The following is a 15,204-nucleotide window of genomic DNA, read 5'->3' on the forward strand; positions in this document are numbered from 1 at the left end:
CGCTCTGTGTGTCGCTCGTCGCTAGGTAATTAGGTAAGAATATGTAACGCAAAATTATTATTTCAATTTGTTACTAGATTTATATTGTTTTAAAATATATTACTACGACAAATTATATAAAAAATATAAATTGAAAATAGAAGGCCGATGTAATTTATAACAGCTTTCTGCAAAAGTTATCTGTTTTTACTTAAAATGGCGACTATCATCAATTGACAAAGTGACATATTATGAGTTTATTTGGTTTTAACTTTTTATAGTACTGAGTAGAACTAAATACAGTTATTAATTTTTAATTATTTTTTTACAGCTAGCTTCTTCGGTCTATTAATAGTATATATTATGACAATAAAATGATGGAGCCTGAAACTGACAAAGAATTAAAGATATATTCAGAAATACAGAGACCAACTAAATATTTTTATACTCCAAAATTCGAAGCTAAAGACACATTAACTTCGAAAGATGCCGTTAAATTTCTGCTTGATGGCACTTTAAGATTGCGAGTATGCAAATATTGTTTAAATATAACTCAAAATTTAAATGAACTGGATGAAATAATTGTAGTGGCGGGAAAATGTGGGCTTTACGAAGTCACTATTAATGATATTGTAACCAGTTTTTATCCTGTCAAGGTAAGTCTTGTGTAATATATTAGTTGAATGTAAAAAAATATGATCCGTTGTTAATTATGGCATTAGTTGCATTGGCATAAGATTTGGGGTTATGAACCCATAGTATAAGTACATACTATGTATGCACAAATAGTTAACATTTCTATTTATATATGCTTGTTTAAAGTTTTTGAAAACACATTGATGATCTCAGGTTGAATTGATTAAAGTAGAATGATTTTAATGTCAATTTTTTTATTTAAATGGTCATGATAACTTGAAAATATTTTCTGTTTTCAGGTTAACTGTGATACAAATTTTCCAAATAAGATATGTAGTGACTGCTTAGACAGAGCTTTTCAATGCTACTTTTTCACCCAGCAATGTGAACAAGCTGGAAGGGCCTTACATAATTACTTAGAAGATTTAAATGAAAAGTTTAATAAACTAGATCCAATGGAGCCTCTAAAAAGGCGTGGCAAACCTAAACTTTATCTTAATCACAATGTACTTAATATGGAATGTAAAAATGTTATAGATTATGCGGAACCTCTCATAAATCTCATAAATTTAAATGCTCTTCCAAATGATTTGGAACTGACTGACTTAGAATGTCCAAAATGCTGGCAAGTGCTTCCAAATATAACATCTCTAGTTAACCATGAAAAGTCTCATCCAAAATCAATGTGGTATTATTGTAAACAGTGTGGAAAAGCTTTTGTTAAATACACCCAATTAAAGAAACACAAACGAAATGAGCATTCACAAAAAATTGAAGATATCAATTTAGAAAAAATAATATTTGCATGTAAACAGTGTGGTATATCTAATGAGTCACTATCAAAACATTTACTACACATAGAAAAACATAGTTTTACAAAGACATTGAGTGAATTGATAATGAATCCAAAAGGCAATTGTGCCATGTGCTTTAACAAGGCTTACAATATGGTTCATCTTAATGAGAATATGCATATGCATGGTGGTGGAGCTGGACTAACGGGAGAGAAAAGTATTTCTAATATTGTTACTTCAGTGTTCCCAGATGTGAGTATAAAAACATATATTTTTTGTAATGTACTAAAGATTTTTATTTACAATCAAGTTAACCTCTAGATATTGTAAATAGTGATTTTTAGTTAGTATATATGAATTAATTCTACTAAGATTATGTCCTGTATTCATAACCAAGTAAAATGTCCATGTAATATACAACTTGTATTACACGGGACACAAATATAATGCAAATTGTAATTTTGTAGAAATCATACAGTTATCGAGAACTTTCTATACCATCTTACCCATCTATTTTGCCTATAATCAAACGCAAAATGGACATATTAGAAAAGTCTATCAAGAAAATGAAGATTGATTTAGGGAACACCCAACTTGAAAATATTAATATAGAATGTGTTAAAAGAGTTCTCTTTTCAAAATCTAAATCGGACAATGTTAGAATATTTGCCAATATTAATAATAAGGATAATAGAGATATTCTCAAAGAACATATTAAATTAATTGATGCTGCTGTCGCCATCAATAAATATGAAAATGCAACATCTTTTGGATCAAGTCAACAACTCATTAGGAATTATTTGACAGAGAATGCAATAAAACTGTCAGAGAAGGCTGTAACGGATAAAACTCACGTAAAAAATATATACCAATATTATTTTGAGCCAATTTTATCAGAAAATTATCCATTAAAAGTTAGGGAGAATAATAACAGAAATTGCAAAATTTGTTGGTTGTTTAAGAAACCTACTTGTCCTTCTTGCAAACAATACATTACGAAAACACAGGAAAAAAATTATGAAGAAAGAGAAACGGAGAAGAAGAGCTGTAATTTGTGTTATATATTTGTTAAAGTTGGATTTTGTGATGTCTGTCACAATATACTAGAACTGGACAAGGATAATAAAATATTTGTGGTATCAAAAGATAAGATTGACAAACCCAAATCAACTGTTTGGCAATGTAATATATGTCTTAGCGATAATATTAACAGAGAATCATGCATTTGGTGTGAAAAAAACAGTAATCCAAATAAATCTGTGAAAAATGTTGTAAGTTTAAGTAATATGTTTACTGCACCATTAACATATGAAATAATGGAGGAAAACCATCTACCAGTTAAAAATGTGGAGGGTATGACAACTTATTCCAAAGGCACTAAAACTTTAAAACAACTTAATAACACATATCTACTTAACAAAAAACATTCAAGTTCTGTTGAAAGCCCAATGGATATTGAAATGTACCTTGCAATTTATGAAGAAGAAATGGATTTTGAAGAAAGTAAGCTAAAAGAGATGTTGCAAGATGTTCCTATCAGAAATCAATGTACAATTATGAATGGTTTACAAGATCACGTTAAATCAAGCTATCATAATATATTGCTACCGACACAAACTAGAATGAAATTTAATGTTGGCCTTGGAAAGAGCAATAGAAAATTCAAAAAGCCACTACGAAAAATTTCATCATTACCAAAATCATATCTTCTCTCTTAAATCATTTTATGTATTAGATGTTATACATGCCCAACTTTTTAAATTAGGTATTCTGTAATATATGGCATTCCATTTGTACACACATGCTTTTTTAGTATTTATTTTAAACATTATTTTTTGTTGCAGATTACATTACACTACTCTCTTGAAGATAAAATTTGCAAACATTGTCTAAATAAACTTATAACATCTTACATCTTTATACTAAATGTTAGAAATAATAGAAATAGACTTGATGAATGTGTAGGTACTATGGTAGAAACCTTAAAGCATGTTGACGAAAATAAAAATATTTTAATTGAAGTTAACCAAAATGTAGTTTTCCCAGCAATTAGGGAAGACTTACTAGTAAAAGACGATGCAGAAGAATTTTTAGAAGATGAGTTTAGGATTCCGGATTCAGATACGGATAGTGATGCTAAAAGTACCCATAGTACTTCAACAGACGATATTATTAGAGATAATCCAGCTCGTAATGCCACCAAAACATATGCGAAAAGATTTTCCATAAATGGATTTCAACAGTCAATGCCTATTGATAAAAATTTAGTTGTGAAAACAAATGAAAGAAAACAAAAGTGTCTCAAAAAACGGTTACAGAAATTTACATGCCCTTTATGCTATAGGCACTTTGTGTCAGATTATTTTCTTAAAAAGCATGTAATAAAGCATGTTTATGAAACAACAGAGTGTAGTTTGTGCAACGAAAACTTTAAATCTAACTTTGACTGTACTGAACATAAAAAAGTTGTTCACACACTCAATTTAAAAACATTTGCCAGTTGTGGCATTTGTGGTAGATCTTTTAAAAATATGGACAAATTGAAAATGCATTCCAAAAAACATTCATTTGTAGAATGCCCGCTATGTAATAAAATTTTCAAATCTCAACCATTTTTTGAAAAGCATATGGTGAGACATCAGAGGAAATTTAATAGTAATAGAAAGCATATTGAAACTTGTAGTTTTTGTGAAAGAGATTATTCAAATGAAAATGAACTCTCACTACATGTAAACAAGGTCCACCTCCAAATCAAACCTTATAATTGTGACATGTGTGAAAAACAGTTTTACACAGAACTTAATTTACGAAGTCATAAAAAATTGCATAACGTTAAATCCAGAGAGGAGTGCACATTTTGTCATAAAACATTCATGTGTAGAAAATCACTTGTTATTCATTTGCGAAAACATATTGACATTAAGCCTCATTATTGTCCAGTGTGTTCAAAATCTTTTTATAGCGAGTCAAGTATGAAATATCATATGAAAAAATTGCACGGAGGAAGATATTGCTGCAGGCTTTGCAAACATATAGTTAATAGTAACATTGATTTAAAAAATCATTTTAAAGTAGCACATACATATAAGCAATTGAGTTAGCATTTAATTGAGTCATTGATAGCTGAAATATTAGGTGTAATAAGTTCAGTGTTATCATGATTTATATTTAACAATGTATATTGCATGAAATATATTAAATATAATAAAAAATTGTTTACTTTTACAAATTTGATTATAGTTTATATGGAATGTTATTGTTTTTAAACTAAGAATTTATTGTTTTTTAAAATCAGGTATGATGATATACTTTAAATGATGTCTTGTATTTATACTGATTTCATTATATATATAAACCTTTTTGTATTTCCAATTAAACTCCTGAACGGCTAAACCGATTGTAATGATTTTTTGTGTAAGTTGAATTTGTCTTTGCATTTGTCAACGTTACACGTCTGACAAACATATAACATAATATGCTTAGTGTTTATACATTGGAAGCTAGTTTTTAATATTAAAATTATGACATTCTAGAAGAAATAAATTCCTTGTACGTACGTTTAATGATAATAATTAATTTACGGTCTTTTATTAAAATGCATCAATGATTTAGGGTCAAAGCACACATTTCAACTCGGAAAGGGATTAGGGAGGGCGGGGATTAGGCTCCAGTATTGTTTGTCTAAAACTCCCTACTGCAACGCACACTCATCGGAATCGTAACGTCTCGCCTCGGAACAGGGTCTGAATCGCGATGCGGTGCATGGTCTACTTGCAGTTCCCGCGCTTACTGCTCGTCGTCCCCGCGTTTACGGCTCTCCGTACCCAAACTCACGTCTCTGTCCCCTCCCAACCTGGTCAGACAGCAGTCGGCGAACCGTAAGCGCGGCGTTGCCTAGCCGTAGCCGAGTTAACGTATAGGAGCTGATACGCTTTGGTTACGTGCATACGTTAGTTAGGCCTTGTTGACGGCGAGGCGAATGACGATACGGTGACTATCCCTATCCGAGGGTATATGTGTGCTTTGACCTTAAATCTTAACCCCGGAAACTAATATTTTAAACCTATATCTGATTTCTATAGATTATTTTCCATGTTTAAATTTTAAATCCAAGTCAAAGTAATATAAAAAACTGATATAAATTTTTAACATTACCAGCAAGAATTACCACGTAATTTACAATACTTTTCGCAATGTAATAAAACTAATACATGTACAAGTATATTGGCGCCGTTGTTGCCTTGGTATTTATCTAAGATTTTTTTTCATTATAGCTTAGCTTTCTATGTCTGTGACGTCTGTTTTTGGGTCTATAACATGACGTTTTCTTTCAGAGTGTAAGTGAGATAATTGCGCACATGTGGCGCACGCTCAAGCCACTAGGCTAATTCTACTCTTCGAAATATGAAAGTTCTTATTTCTTATTAAAAATATCTAGGTAGTACTTTTCACGTAAGTCATGATTTGCCTACTGCGCTGGATCTTGTTGAGGAATTCATTTGAATCTAAATAAATGGATTAAAAGTAAAAAATCATTATAAAATTACTTTACAACTGAGATCAACTGATGATTTGATCCGGGGAGTACGGAGGATGTCTTAGACATTCCAATTGAAGCTCTTCTAATTTGGTAGCCGTCTGTTATGCAGTGTGTGGTCTAGCGTTGTCGTGAAGTAGCAGTGGCGAGGAGCGATTGACCAGCCAAGGTTGTTTAGCCGCTAGCTTTTCCATCATGGTTTGCAATTGCTGACAATAGACATCAGCCGTAATAGTCTGGCCAGATTTGAGATAACTGCAATGAACAATACCGGCACTAGTCCACCAAACGCTTACAAGTAACTTTTTTGGGGTTAATTTTCGCTTGGGGCAGGATTTGGCTGGCTGGCCAGGATCCAACCATTGCGCTGAGCGCTTCCGATTATCGTAAAGAATCCATTTTTGAAGTGAAACTTCTTTAGAATCGTTGTGATTTCAAACCGGATGCAACGAAAAAACGACAGGTAAGAGACACAAATACAAAAATGTGTAGGATGAAGCCAGGGGAAAGAATGAGACAGAAATATACATACAATTTGTATATTATCGGTCTCTCCTCTTTGTGCCATACTTCGTAGCGTCCCCACTCCCGTCTTCTAAGCATAGTCGCCTGTAATTTGTGAGCCAGAGCGAGAGAGCAGATGTCAGTGTGTATGTATATTGCACACTGTTTAATACGTGCTTGTATTTGAGCATTTAACGTGTGTAGTGCATGTGAAAACTACGTGAGCTTACTGTACACTGTATGCGGCTGCGTATTACAGCGTTTTAGTAAGATAGCGTGGTGTGTTATTATTTAACTGTTTGTGAGTATTTTTATATCTTGTACTAAATAATAAATTTTATAAAATGCCGAAAACTAATGCCGAAATGTGTCGTCAATATCGACGCAAAAAAAATGAAATTAAAATGAAAAAAAATTCAGCAAAAAGTTCAACAGAACGTAGTCGCGAGTTTCGTGCACGTAAAAAACAATTATTGAACAATCAAAATAGATGTTCAGATATAAGTGTCAATGTGACTGATGTAATAAATGGTAAGTGTAAATATTTTTTAATCCTGTTTTAAGTATAAACTAATATATCAATGTTTTTCAATCAATAAATTTGATTTTTATTTTAAACTGATCATCATATATATATATATATATATATATATATATATATATATAACCTCAATACATCATGTGTCTAACCTTATTTATTTTTTTCTGTTTTAGACCACTCTCAGCAACAAAATAGTGTTCCAACGGGATATAATTTAGTAAATAATGATTGTAAGTACTAATAATTAATACTAACTTTCATCATTTAATGTTAAATAATTTAAAGAAATTTTTCAATTTAATAATAATTTTAATGAAAAAACTTAAAAATTTAATTTAAAAACATGTACCTAATTTACAATTCATGATTTAAAATATTAAAAAAAATTTAATTTAATTTAAACTTATATTCAATAATTCAATAATTCTTAAATTAACAAAATGATTTAATATTTAAATTTATAGGAAAAAAAAAATGATAAAAAATTTTACCATGGCCGAAGAGCGTCAGTATCTACAATTGATCTACAACATGAATTTCGAAGGCTGAACTTGAATCGACTTGAGACAATTACAAATGTTTTATATGATTTCTTAAATAAAAGAAAAGGGATGTCACTGTTTACCTTTAACTGTCAAAGCTTACGAGCTCATGTACAAGATCTGCAACATGACAATATAGTGTCATCGTCAAATTTTTTAATTCTTTCGGAGACATGGATGAATAATGAAGATATTGTAGACATTCCAAATTTTAATATTGTTGTTAATTACAAAAGACCACGTACGAGGGCAGGCGGAGTAGCAATTTATCACAACGTAAATGATGGAGCCCGTGTTGTTACGCCACAAATGGATCTCAATGCACAACAGCTAGAATCATTGTCTGTTCAGCTTTCGAAAGTTGGAGAAATATGTGCCTGTGAGAGCAGAAATGACCAAGGAGATTTAATTTTGATCGTAGCAATTTACATCTTTCCCAACCAATCAATAAAATCAGTTATTGAATTTATACATGAAAATTTGATCAAATATACCCCAGAGGTATCGCGAATTCTCAAAAAGAATTATGATAAAATTCCGATGATTTTAAGTGGGGATTTTGACATAAATTTTGCATCAGATACAGCGCTTCCTTTGATTGAGTTTCTCGATACAACATTTTATTTAAAAATGTGTAACAATCGCACTCAATCAACTACAAGATCAAAAACGGTAATAGATGCAGTGTTCCAAAGATATATCAACCAAATTGAAACTAAAATATTTGTATCGTATTTTAGTTATCATAAGCCTCTTGTATCATTTGTTGAAACTGAAAATATGGAACTTGAGTAATAGATTATGTAACATATGTTAAATAAAATATAAAATATCTTTTAAAATTAATCAAAATACTTTCATTTTTGAACAATTAAACTTTGTAATTATCCTACCCTTGTTATAAATATTCATCTCATTCTTTTGTCGATTCACTGAAGTTTCACTTCTATCGTGTGTGAATCGCACACACACCTTTTTTTTCATCACAGATAATGATTCGATTTAAAATACTTTCATTATTGTGCCGGTTCAGAAATGTAAAGCAGCAGTCGACGCGCGTTTGCCGGTTTGCTTCAGTCAATTCGTGAGGTACCCACCTTTCAAGCTTTTTAATCTTCCTAATTTGCTTCAAGTGAATTAAAACAGTTTTATCACTAACACCGCAGCCTGCAGCTAATTCGGACGTGGTTTGCGATGGATCCGCTTCCACAATAGCCTTCATTACTTAATTATCAACTTGGGTCTCAGGCCGTCCACGGGGCTTGTTCTGCAGGTCGAAATTTCGAGAACGAAAACGTTGGAACCAAAACGAACTGTGTTTTCTTTTGCAACATTACCGCCATACACATCATTCACCCTTCGAGTCGTTTCCGCAGCACTAGTGCCACGGCGGAACTCGTACTCGTAAATAATGCGATACTTTAAGTTTTCCATATTGTAAAATGAGTGACTCAAACAGAAAAAAACAGAAGAAAAAAAACAAATGAATGACGGCCATCGAAGCACAAATACATGAGTAAATAGCTGTACAAATTTGAATTTAAAATTCCTAACCAAAGAGGAGGTATTTGAGGTCAAAGTGGCCAGTACGACAAAACGCCAATTTCATATGTAAGGACCTAATATTTGATTTTAATGAATAGGTTTACTTTAGATGGAATACTAGTTTTAAAATAATCCTGCAATATTGTTATGGTCAAGAAGGTTTAGTTATTTAGGAAATATCTCAACAATCCATAGATATACAAGTTTCGATTTTACTGCGTTCTCAGGTGTCTTACAAAAATTCAGTTAATCTGAAACTTTAACTGGTAACATTGGAAATAAATTGGCAACTTCATTTTTCCACAGGATTATGTATACATTACCGAGTATGCAAAAATAAGTGAATAAATTAAATGTCGGTTTTAACGATCTAAACTAATTAAATTTTTAACTAACTATTTAAATTTTTACTTAAAATAAAAATTTCGATTTGCAATTAAATAAAAAGGTATCCATCAATATCAAACGGCACTATTAATACCTAAGTAATGTTTCATTAATTATACTCAAGACGAAGCTTTAGAAAACGTAAAAAGAAAGATTTTGACATTTGGTGCAGCTAAAATATATGCTTACGCTTTACAACCGTTTGAACAAAAAACCGGCGTTAAGAGTATTACAGGTCGCCATCCAGTCTTTGCTCATGAAATCGAAATAAGATTAGCAAATACCCTTAAAGTTTTGGAAAAATGGGGTTTTTGGCTTTTTAGAAAAGAAGTATTTTTTCTCGTGGAACGCTATGTTACCTCATTTAAGGACGTTATGTTCCGGGACCAGCTTGGTTAAATTCTGTAAACGTCATGGACTTTCTCTGAAATAATCCCAATCACTTGAACATTGCAGAAATATTTACTATTAAATATATATTTACTACAGGTTAATATTTATTGTTCTAAAAGAGGTTTAAACACAACTCTGCTCATCTCATCAAAAAACCTTGTTGAATCTTCCCCCTACTTCATAATAACAATTTTATTGGTTCTATAAATCGTACTAAATATATAAACTTTTATAATGTATGTACTAAGAACAAAGTCATGTGACCATAGAGAAATGATATATATTTATTTATTTATTCATTTGGGAAACAAACAGATACATCTCTAAAAGTAGAAGTCAGAAAAGAAATATAAACATAAGAATTAAAGCATTGGATATATCCACATAACGTGACATGACAGAGAACAAAATATTTAAGTAGACAATACAAAGTTTATAGATCGGTAGAATGACAACAAAACACATACTAGTAGCCAAAATAAGAAGAAAGATACAAGGTTTACTACTCGAATAGTTGTTTTAACCTATTCTTAAATGAAGCAGTAGAGGAGTGCGAAAAAAGATCGATATTAGTAGTAGAATCAAAAGTAGAACACATCCTGTGAAGAGGCTCACGGAACCCAATGTTGGTTCTGGGAGTCGGAAGGTTAAAGGTTCTGTACGAGCGTAGAGATCTGGCAGGAATATTGAATCTTATGAGTTCGAGAAGATTTGAACAAGTTAATTCATGTACGCATATTTTTTTAAAAGTTCGTTGTATTTAGCCCTACCACCGTTCATGCGACAATTTAAAATACGTAAAATTTTCTTTTGTACAGCCTCCAGTTGTGTGACATATATAGCGTAGTAGGGATTCCAGATTGGACTAGCGTATTCCAACTGAGACTGCACAAGCGTCTTATAGAGGTGAATATATGTGGTTTTGTCTTTGAAAGGTTTGGTGATACGCGTTATGAAACCCAACATACGGTAGGCTTTATTAATAATCAAGCCTATGTGTTTATCTAGGGATAATTTGGAGTCAAGAAGGACCCCAAGATCCCTTACAGAGCGCACACGTTCGAGGGAATGGTTTCCAAGGGTGAAGTTGGCCGTGATTGTTTTATGTATTTTCCTTGTAAACACGATATACTGGGAATAGAGAGCCATCTTACAGCTTTTTTTGTCATATTTTAATCTATACGTCATTGTGAACATACAACGCCATCTCTTATCGATATCCAAAACTAACTATATGTATGTGTGTGTGTACCAACCATGTACGTACTACAATGGTATAGATTATATAGGAATATATAATATAATCTAGACCATAGTAGTACTTGTACCTAGTTCTGATTAGTTTAATCAATATTGAAGTTCAAGAGTAGAGTAACTCATATTGGTTGTATTACAATATTTGTAACTGCTTTACTTCAATACCCACAAACTGACAAAAATATTTATTTACTTACATGATACAATTAATTAAATAAAAGGCCATTAACAAAGACCAAATATTTATTTCTTAAAATATTTGTGTTTTTTGAAATATTCTTGGGCGAAAGATTTCATTTCATCATCACCATTTAATATTCTGTAAATTTTCCACATAATATTCGGTTGATTGACCTGCACCAACTGTATATTAAGACATTCAGTGTCATTTCTTCAAAAAAAATTTTTTTAGAGCCTCTTTATGTGTTACACATTTGAAGGGAAAAATGACACAAATATGTCAGTGAACATTGTTATCGTACATTTTTCAGCACACATTCCCTTTATATTTCCTTCAAACATTGAAACTCGAGCGATGGTTAATTTAACCACTTCTTATTTTTTAAATATTCTTTTGATTGTATGTAGCTGTTGTTTGTTTCATTTTGATGCCCTAACACATCTTTTTGCATGTTTTGCAACTTTTAATGATAAATTTCAAACACTTTGACAGGACCCAACCGCAAACATAACTTCTATCAGTTGATTTTCTTTGAGAAAAAAGTCTAAGGTTTGCAGGCAATCGTTTTTACCTCCTTCACAATTAGATTGCACTGAATGGGGCGTGTTAATAAATTTTAAGCAACAAGGCCTTGAATGCTCCTTTAATATTTACTATGTTAGGAGAAATATTCCTAGCCGCAAAGCTCCTGATGTTCCCGAAGAAATTTTCGACTCGATCCTCCTGGTTGAAATTTCTCGTAAGCATGAAATCAAAAGAATATTTTTGGGACAAAATTTTCCATAGCTCTTGCAAACCTTCAATCGTTTTAATAAATTTTTTTATTGATGGTACAACTAATTCAACCACACGTATTTTATTTCCTTCTTTTTTTTTTAGCTATAAATTTGACACTTTTTAAAAGTTGGAGACCTTTTTGCCACAGCTGATGATGACATGAATTTCTTTTCACGGGCCCTTTAAAGATTTTTCCATTTGGCACGTGAATGCAAGCTACAGTTCAGAGAATCAAACGAACTGTCGATTATAAGAATTATATGTCGGTATGCCTGCGGTAGTACTCCTCGGACTGCCGTGCTCATGCCGTGCCATGCTCCGTAGCAACGTCCGTGGCTGAAAATTTGCGCCGCTGTTTTCTTGCGCATTTTTTTTATTTTTGTTATATTAACATGTTCCTCTGTTAATTTCTGCAGGCATCGGAGTTCTCGAAATGATTTATCGGCAGCATACAGTAGTTGAATGTATTCCCATTTAATGAGTTTCTGTTTTTGGTGTTCGGGGTCAATATAAACCAAATCTTTGGTAAGAAGGTTATTCCTCAGCCCTTTTAATAAATGTGGCACATCATAAATGGGAATAATTGTTCAAAAAAAGTTAACTTAGGCCTCCTTTCCGTGAGTTGCGAATCCTTTTAATTTGTCGGCACTTGCGGCGTAAATGACATCTCGTCAAAGATTAACGTGCACAGTTTATCTGTGCGGCAAATCATCCACAACTTTTTTAAATTTTTCATAAATGATTGTATTGATGCCCGGCTTTAGTATTATTTCAGAAATTCATCTTTTTAAACATTTTGCTGATGGCAATGTAAAATATTTTGCCATCAATGCTTGGGACTCTTATACAAAGACAAGGACAATACTTTTTCTTCCAAACAAAAACGACGACCCTTTTGTTTTTTCGCTGTTTGCATCTGCATGGCGGTAAACAATTTGGCTTGTAACATCATACCTTTAACTACTTTTTGAAAAGTAGTGTTGGCATCCAGTTTTTCGACTTTTGCAAGCCGCGCCTTAAATGAATGACCACTTTTTTGCAGTCTGTAGATTTCTCTTCTCAAGTTACAATTTTGTTTTTGGTAAGTGCTATACCTATTTACTGTCAATTTGGTCGGCGCCGTTCTTTCCGAAGCTGTAACAAAAAAAATATAATGAAATAAAATCAGCCAATTGCAAGTCAAACTCACGCAATAAGGGTTCCATATCTATAAAAAGAGCAAAAAATATAATGTCTATGGTATGGGAGCCCCCTTAAATAAATATTTACTGATGGCTAAATGAATATTTAAGGGGTTCCCATACAATAGACATGATGACCCTTCTACAAGGGGGTTGCTACAGCCTGCGAAAAAAGCTCTTCACTGGCACTCCAAGGCACGACTCTGTGTGCCAGCATTCCTTTCGCAAGTCGAATTCGCAACTAGTTGGAAGGTGTATAGCCAGCATACACCTTAATCAACCTCAATTGTTCCAACTCACTGTAAAGACTAAAATATGATTTCACAAACCTTTTGAAGATCTTTTCTTGCAATAACTATGGTCCAGCATTATAACAGCATATTCTGAATGCCTTTTTGATGATCTTTTCATGTTGTACTTAACATTCTGTTGAGTGGTTACAGCAGAAGTAGATGATGAGTTTATGAAAGTATAGAGTAGAGTAAAGTTGCGACAGCAATGACCTCTATAGCTAAACAAACACATAGCGAAAGGGGCAGTTGCACTTCGGCATGTTTTTACCTACACAAACATCACAAATATTTTTCTTTTTGAAAATCTCTTCATTAGTCAATCCAAAATCACCAGTACGATTAACCCAAGAATTCAATTGGTGACGGAATCTCTTAGGGTTTGGAAATGAATGAAAGCTGTCATCTGAAAAAGAAGATAAAATATGCATGTCAATATGTTGATAAAGTTTTAAGATTCAACATTAATTCATGAAATAATATGTATCATAGTGGCTTTGTGTACTGAAATAAATAAAATAAAATTTCTGCTGTTGCTGAGATGGATAAGACCACGCAATTTCGTAAATTAAATAATCTGTTCTGTTAATATGTATTTAAACAATACATTCATAACATAAGCTTGTAATCCCTTACGGGATAGGCAGACCCCTGCCTACATTGCTTTATTACAACGAATTTGCTTAAGATGTATATCTTAAATTTATTTCCAGGTATTTTGGTTAATTTGTCAGTTAATTTATTATATAATAGCCCTATAAATTAAGCGCAAGGAAAGGTCCGGGAAAGATTAGTTTTTTTGTTTCTGGAATCGATTATGTGATTTGTGATACAGGTATTATCCATAGAATAGTCCGAAGTTTTCGCACATCGGAATGAGCCCTTTGGGGTGGCGGATCGCTAGAAGAGGCATATAGATCTAGCAATTAACTATAATAATCTGAATAGTAGACATGCCTTAAAGGCTGTCTTACCTATTTCTGCATGGAATCATATTTCGTAAAGTATGCTAGTAAGACTGTCTCCTGCAAGCAGATAATATTTGGATCACCACTTTCCGTGGCATTTCTCTCGCTTAGTTTACACTTCTATACTTTCTATTATAGTCAATGCATCACTTACCACTAGGTGAACAACCAAACACACTTCGTTTAGGCATTGTGACCGAAATCACAAAAATACCACGAAATAGCGTCCTTTCGAAGTCTTAAAACACCAATTTACACTGTACAACCGAGTGCAGAACCCTAACAGTATGCCAGAGAAACTAAAAGCTCGACTCGACGTGCTTACTAGGGTATCATCATAGGATAAAATACATAATGAACTACAGCAAAATGTTAACGCAACAAGCAGGAGTCAGTTTGTAATTTGAAATTTTTGTTTTGACACTTTTGCCGTTGGGAGTTGGCATTCAAATACCTCATATAACATTATTTTTAGAAATATTTTCTAAAATTTTAGAAATACTTTGCTAAATTGCATAATTTAGTTAAATTGAATTATTTATTTACTTAATCTGCCTCTAAATATGCGTAAAAGTAAATCAAAGTAGTTTTTGAACGTGTGAAATGGTAATTACATTTTTCATTAAAGCGGCATCTCTTGAACACAGTCTTTGAGATCGTGTATAGAGGACGCTATCATCGAAAGAAAAATC

At 32.4% G+C, this 15,204-nt stretch overlaps 1 protein-coding gene and 1 long non-coding RNA gene across 4 annotated transcripts; one reads left to right on the plus strand and one right to left on the minus strand.

The window, feature by feature from the left end:
- Positions 1–4,609, plus strand: LOC123717366 (zinc finger protein 197-like). 3 transcript variants are annotated; one of them, XM_045673314.1, is made up of 4 exons: positions 1–33; positions 311–635; positions 915–1,661; positions 3,254–4,609. In XM_045673314.1, the coding sequence occupies exons 2-4, from the start codon at positions 354–356 to the stop codon at positions 4,508–4,510; spliced, it is 2,286 nt and encodes a 761-aa protein (XP_045529270.1). In that variant the 5' UTR covers positions 1–33; positions 311–353; the 3' UTR covers positions 4,511–4,609. The 3 variants fall into 3 exon arrangements, with proteins under 3 accessions (XP_045529270.1, XP_045529269.1, XP_045529271.1); XM_045673313.1 differs by lacking the exon at positions 1–33 and having other exon boundaries at positions 256–635; XM_045673315.1 differs by lacking the exons at positions 1–33; positions 3,254–4,609 and adding an exon at positions 1,877–3,199 and having other exon boundaries at positions 256–635.
- A 7,951-nt stretch (positions 4,610–12,560) lies between these two features.
- Positions 12,561–14,906, minus strand: LOC123717284. The gene is made up of 3 exons (XR_006754792.1): positions 14,667–14,906; positions 13,584–13,950; positions 12,561–13,207 (listed from the first exon to the last, which is right to left on the minus strand). It is a non-coding gene; the product is annotated as an uncharacterized LOC123717284 (long non-coding RNA).
- Between the last annotated feature and the right edge of the window lie 298 nt (positions 14,907–15,204).

This window comes from Pieris brassicae, chromosome 12 (assembly GCF_905147105.1).
Source record: "Pieris brassicae chromosome 12, ilPieBrab1.1, whole genome shotgun sequence".
In the NCBI taxonomy this organism is placed as follows: domain Eukaryota; kingdom Metazoa; phylum Arthropoda; class Insecta; order Lepidoptera; family Pieridae; genus Pieris; species Pieris brassicae.

Bases quoted from the DNA above. Each gene is read 5' to 3' on its own strand.
- LOC123717366 (XM_045673314.1), top strand. From the start codon at position 354: ATGATGGAGCCTGAAACTGACAAAGAATTAAAGATATATTCAGAAATA. The intron at 636-914 runs GTAAGTCTTGTG...TTCTGTTTTCAG, and splicing joins CCAGTTTTTATCCTGTCAAG to GTTAACTGTGATACAAATTT. The intron at 1,662-3,253 runs GTGAGTATAAAA...TTTTTGTTGCAG, and splicing joins TTACTTCAGTGTTCCCAGAT to ATTACATTACACTACTCTCT.